Here is a 5,823-nt window from a genome sequence, read left to right as displayed (position 1 = left end):
CTCTTTAGTGGTGTCGCTTCGCCATGGTGGTCGGCTGGTCCGGCTCTCATGGTGATTGTGGTGCTCAACTCTTCGCCGTGTCTTCCTGGGGTGCTCCCCTTCAGAGAGGCTGGAGGTGAAGCGGCTTCGTCTTGCACGGAGCTTCGGTGGAGATGTCAAGTCATGCCTGACGGACAGGTCGCTACGCCTTCTCATGCTTGGTCGGCAGGTGCTACGCTTGACAGATCTTCCAAAGACATCAAATTGTGTCGGCTAGTGGTACTTGGCAGCATGGTGCTGAGGTGTATCAGTAGCGACCGCGACGTGCTCACGTTTTTGCGCGCAGGGAGGAGGTGCCGTTGGACGCCGTGGTGGCGTCGACGATAACTGGACCGAGCAAGGTTGATGCATCAGTACAGTTCTGAAGATGAAGTGGTGGCAGTTGGCGGCGGCGGCCTCTGAGTGCACGCCGGACCGGTGAGACCCATGCCCGGCAGGCGTCCTGAATGGGACCTCAGGTCTTAGACGTTAGGTTTGGCTGCGATGTTTGTTTGGTATTAGGCCCAGGCTATCTGCGCCCCTTGATCAACTGGATATGTTGCTTAGATGGCGGCTTTAGTCTTACTGTTGTATTACTTTTTAAGGTCTTATGAGAATAATTAATAAAGTGGTGGTATGCATCGTCCAGATGCAGAGGCCGGGGGTCATCCTCCTTTTCTAAAAAAAATGACGTTTCACGTTTGTGTACCTTGCTTACTCGATCTGGCACTCCACTGGCGACTTCTCCGACCTCCTCCGGCCGGCCAGCCTCCTCCGTGTCCCAGTTCGTAAGTTTTAAAAAATCGGTTTGTCTAATTTACATCTATATGTTTTTTAAGGATGTCACATCTAAGCTCTCACAAATATATAATACAGCAACAAGAAACAAAAAAAACTTAAAGCAAAAAAAATGGACAAAAAAAAAATGAACATCAGGTTAGATGTGACATAAGTCACATCTGGATGTGTCCTAGACAGACCCGGAAACGAGTCAACTGCAGCAGAAAGAGGGTGTTGTTGCCGAATCTAAATCTGACAAAGAAGATCACAGAGAGAGGGATGAGCTCACGAGAGGCAGAGTGGTTTTTGTTCCGACAGCTAACATGGTTTTTTTTTCCTGTTATTCATCCCTTTCTATCTCAATCGATTACAAAGGCTAGCTGACTCCCGATCAGCTGCTCTAGATCCGCGTATGCCGGGCCATCCCACGACTGTGTCACTAGCCCCGCCCTGACCGGGAGAATACATCAAACAGAAAGATAGAAAACAAGTGATCGTGCATAGAGCACGCCTCACGTCCTAGCTACGTGCATGTGCATTAGTCTGTCCCCATCGGATCGGACGTGCATGCATGCCGTTACTCAACACGACTAAGGCCCTGTTCGGTTATCACCCACTCTCGGAATCTGCGGAGCGGGCAAACTGCAACTCCACCATTTTGAACTACAGCTCCGCCAACTCCTGGCTGGTGAGCTGAGCTTAGCTAGGTCCAGCAGAGGGGCACAGATAGCCACGGGACTCTCGCACAGCGCAACGCAGGAGGAGCCAGCGACTGGCCAGACCGGCCTACCACAACAGAGCTCACTCTCCAGAGAGACAGAGTACATATGGTAAAGAAAAATTGAGAAAGTGATTGCACAAAGCCTATTTTTTGTGTGCTGATTTTTTTAATTATCGAAAGCATCCAGTTTCTTTGGTCAGCGCCGCATTAATTGTGATGGCAGTATTAATCACGTCGCATTGATTACTTGGTTGACTTAGCAGGTCTAGTTGCTGCCTGCAAGGAGGTTTAAGTTTTGCTTAATCTGCACTTGCCGCCTGCAACACTTCCTACTTGATTGTAAGTAACTTGTACTATGGTGGAGATATATTCGAGTGCATGTTGTATAATACTGGAGTAGATTCCAAGTTGCTCGATCCATTTTCGATATCTCCGCTCGCCGAAATTCGAATGCCACACCTAACTGGACGTCCACTGCCTCTCCACCACCACCACCACCACACATTCATGAAAATTCGTGCAACTATTGCGGAAAGGACACTCAACTCGGCACAGTTCATGTCTTCAAGCCCCTAACAGTTTGCAAGAAAACAACTCAGACGTAGTAGATTCCTCAACTGCATACATACCTCCATGCAAACACATTCCCTTTTTATGGACACATCATGATGAGCATCATCATCCAACATGGTGATAGGGAGAGACGCTTGTGGTGATTTCTTCGATCTCAAGATCTGACGTCTAGTCTCTTGAAAGTGCTCATTGAGGTACAATTTCCGTGGCTGTGTTAGAGGGTGGAAACAATGATGCTAAACACACAAAGAGTTACATGCAATTACACTCTAGCTAGGATTTTTTCATCTACTAACCAATCACAAACTTGCCCCCAACCCCCCTCCCCTCTGATTTTCAGGGGGTGGGCCGCCTCCCCATCTATTGATCAATCAAATTAACTCTCTTTATAAAACCATGTAATTCGTTTGTACGTGTAGCATTACTCGGGATGGAAGTGGTGTAAAATACCGAGCCTGGATCTGGGTGGAAGTGGGACGGTGTATCTGGGCTTTGGGGTAGTGCATAGAATTGTGATAGCTGCAGGTTTAAAGAGCAAATAAAAATCATTAGCCTTTGGATGTACTCCCTCCGTCCCAAAATGTAAGACTATGTTACATTTTGGAATGGATGGAGTATATTTGATGGATAGGGATAGTTAAAGGACGTCCAACTACGCCAACTAGAAGGGAGAAACCCAAATTCCTTCGCTCTCTCTCGGTTCATGCAGTTTAGTCAGCAACCCTTGCCGGTTAATTACCTTAACTCTGGTTAACTAGAACTAGCAAGCTGCCTCGATCCGTTATAAAATGACAACATCTTGGACGTGAGAAGCCACACTCTCACTCACTCACTCACTCAAGCTAGCAGGGGCTCACTGAGTTGCACCGATGGCGTCGAGCGGTGGAATGATGTTGGCCATGATGGGCCTCGTGGCCGCGCTGGTCTGCCCTGCGGTGGCATCAGAGTTCATCTCCATGCCCACCGACGACGTCGTGCTCCCTGATGGCCTCTCCTACGACTTCCACGCCCAGTCCTGCCCCAACCTGCAGGACATGGTGCGCGCCGCTGTGGTGACAGCGCGCAACAAGGACATCGGCGTCGTCGCCGGCCTCCTCCGTGTCTTTTTCAACGACTGCTTCCCTAATGTACGTTCCTGATCTTGCCAACAACTACTACACTTTCGGTACGGTACACTAGCAAGTGTTATTAGTGGGGTGCGATGAACTTGAAATAGCCTTGCCTGTGTTGCAGTACTAAGTGTGAGTATCATGTCGATTGTGTAGGGCTGCGACGCGTCGCTCTTGCTGGAAGAAAGCCCCCACTACTTGAGCGAGCGGATGATTTTGCCCCATAACGCCGGGCTGCACGAGGGCGCGCTCAACCTCATCGAGAGTATCCGCAATACCGTGCACATCACCTGCAAGAACGTGTCCTGCGCCGACATCAGCATGCTCGCCACCCGGGAGGCCATCATGCTGTCAGGGGCACCAAGCTACGATGTGCCGCTCGGCTGGATGGACAGCTTTGGTCCGGCCACGTTTGATGAGGTCGACGAGTTCCTGTTCATACCCAAGTATTCCAAGATCTTTGATCTCGTCACGGTCTTCGGGTTCCGCGGCTTCGACAGGACTGACCTCGCCGCGCTTTCGGGCGCGCACACCATCGGGAAGACACGCTGCGGGAGGGTCGACGACCGCACCGTCACCCCTGGCGATGACGTCGAGTTCGTCAACTTCATCAAGAAAGTTTGCAAAATCAATCCTGACCATAGGCAAGACCTTGACGTTACCACCCCTAACACATTCGACAATAATTACTACCGCAACCTCCTGGCGGGTAAGGCGGTGCTCGGTTCCGACACGGAGCTCCTCCTCGACAGGGTGACCAAAGATTTGGTTGAGAAGTTTGCTAAGGACCAGGGCTTGTTCTTTTCACAGTTCGGCAAATCCATGTCGAAGGTAGCACATATTTCCGTGGGAGCAAACTATGGCGAGTACCGCCGCAACTGCTTCAGGCCCAACTTTATAAGGAACCTCACAGACGAGGGTTTTGTGGCCAGAGATTGATTATTCGATCGATGTATCAAACCATATGTTTTGTTTGATTGACATTAGCTTTATGCATGCCCACATAGTCTAGAGCCACTCGGCGGGCCACTTGTATGATTGTATCGTCTCAGATCTGCAACTATTCCTGCTCTCTGTTGTTGGGAATTGCTGGTAGATTTTGTCCTAAAAAATTCTCCATCCTTCAGCTTTGACGACGCTTTATTTTATTTTTTGTGATCGGATTGAGGAGTGTTTCTTTTTCATGAAACCCGATGTTTAAGTATCGCAGATATTATATGATTTTCACGTATTTCAAGCTTTTCTATCGGGTTTCAGTTGGGAACTAGCTCAACCGTAGCCCGGGTAACACTACTGATCTTTTGTCCACGTCCTAGGGCATGCTTGGATCCAAGGGACTATTTTTAGTCTAACTAAAACTAGTCCCTTTTAGAGGCTAAAGTTCCAATTACCCGTGACTAAAGAGAGGCTAGAACTAGTCTTGAGACTAAAAAATTTTAGTCAGGGGAACCCTACTAAAATATGGATTAGTCCTCTCTCTCCTCATTTAACTCCCCTCCTTTAACACATGCGAGTTCTGGATTGGAGGGTTTGAAGGATAATAAATGCTCATTAACTCGATTTTAGTCTATTTAGTATTTATATCCAAGCATGGGTGAGGCTAGCAAGTTTTAGTCCCACTACTTTTAATCATGGGACTAAAACGTATCCAAGCACCCTCCTATTCTCCTCACAAACAAACTCCGTTATTAGTCCATGTGCTTCCTCTCTGCAAAGCCTATTAATCAAGGCAGGTACACCGGTTGTACATCAAGTTACACAGATGACTACTTTGGTGCCTAACAAATACTCCCTTCATTTTTGTACATGAGGCCCTATCAAAATTATAATTTGCAACTATACAAGACCACTAATACCAATCGAGATAAAATTTATGAGGTTTGCCTCGTACTAGCAATCGAGGACATTAATACCCCGTGCATGCATGTGAGGATGAGAAGGTTGGTTTTAATGCACCGCATTAATCAACCAACGAGGAGTCAGAGAGTTGTCTTGTTGTGCGTTGTAGAGAAAACACACATTAATTAACACGTCAAGCGAGGAAAAAAGACTAGTTGCCAACATTGGCTTAAGTGGCCATTAGTTTTTACCTTCGTACCTATAATATGGTTTTGTGGCCTTGTATACAAAAATGGAGGGAGTACTGCATTTTTTCATCAAATGATATATTTTTGGTTTAACATGGTGCATCAAGAGGATACAAAAAGATTTAGCACATACCCGACCTCTATATATTTAGGATGCACACATGCAACACTAACACATGTACAGACAAACTAACCGGCAAGTAGCACAGTTTTATAAGACCAAAGGTATATCTAGGCAAGAAAAAAAATACCAGATCCACGATCGGCAAACTATAAGAGTGACCATATCTGCATGAACCATCTCATGGCACCTCACAAATGACGAGGTTATTCAAAGCAATGCCTTTAAAAAAGGAGCGACGCTCAAGCGCCTCCATCACCAGATTCAACCACCCGAGGCCAGAATTCAGGTTTATACCCTAAAGAACAAGTCGGAACATATTCGAGCAATGACTTCTACAAGGTAACAACACAAAAAATGCCGCCACGAAAAGTGCCTAAAAATATTTAATATGATAATAAATATAGTATCACA

General features: G+C 47.1%; 1 protein-coding gene across 1 annotated transcript; it reads left to right on the top strand.

Moving 5' to 3' along the window:
* Positions 1 to 2,921: 2,921 nt before the first annotated feature.
* Positions 2,922 to 4,331, top strand: LOC123042893 (cationic peroxidase SPC4). Its single transcript, XM_044465256.1, has 2 exons — positions 2,922 to 3,219; positions 3,358 to 4,331. The coding sequence occupies exons 1-2, from the start codon at positions 2,962 to 2,964 to the stop codon at positions 4,138 to 4,140; spliced, it is 1,041 nt and encodes a 346-aa protein (XP_044321191.1). The 5' UTR covers positions 2,922 to 2,961; the 3' UTR covers positions 4,141 to 4,331.
* The last annotated feature ends 1,492 nt before the right edge of the window (positions 4,332 to 5,823 follow it).

This window comes from Triticum aestivum, chromosome 2B, assembly GCF_018294505.1.
Source record: "Triticum aestivum cultivar Chinese Spring chromosome 2B, IWGSC CS RefSeq v2.1, whole genome shotgun sequence".
Lineage (NCBI taxonomy): Eukaryota > Viridiplantae > Streptophyta > Magnoliopsida > Poales > Poaceae > Triticum > Triticum aestivum.
The sequence above is the reverse complement of the archived record's forward strand: the minus strand, read 5'-3'. Positions and strand labels throughout refer to the sequence as shown.

Coding starts and splice junctions, on each gene's coding strand:
- LOC123042893 (XM_044465256.1), top strand. CDS start 2,962: ATGGCGTCGAGCGGTGGAATGATGTTGGCCATGATGGGCCTCGTGGCC. Junction 3,220..3,357: donor TCAACGACTGCTTCCCTAAT/GTACGTTCCTGA, acceptor TCGATTGTGTAG/GGCTGCGACGCGTCGCTCTT.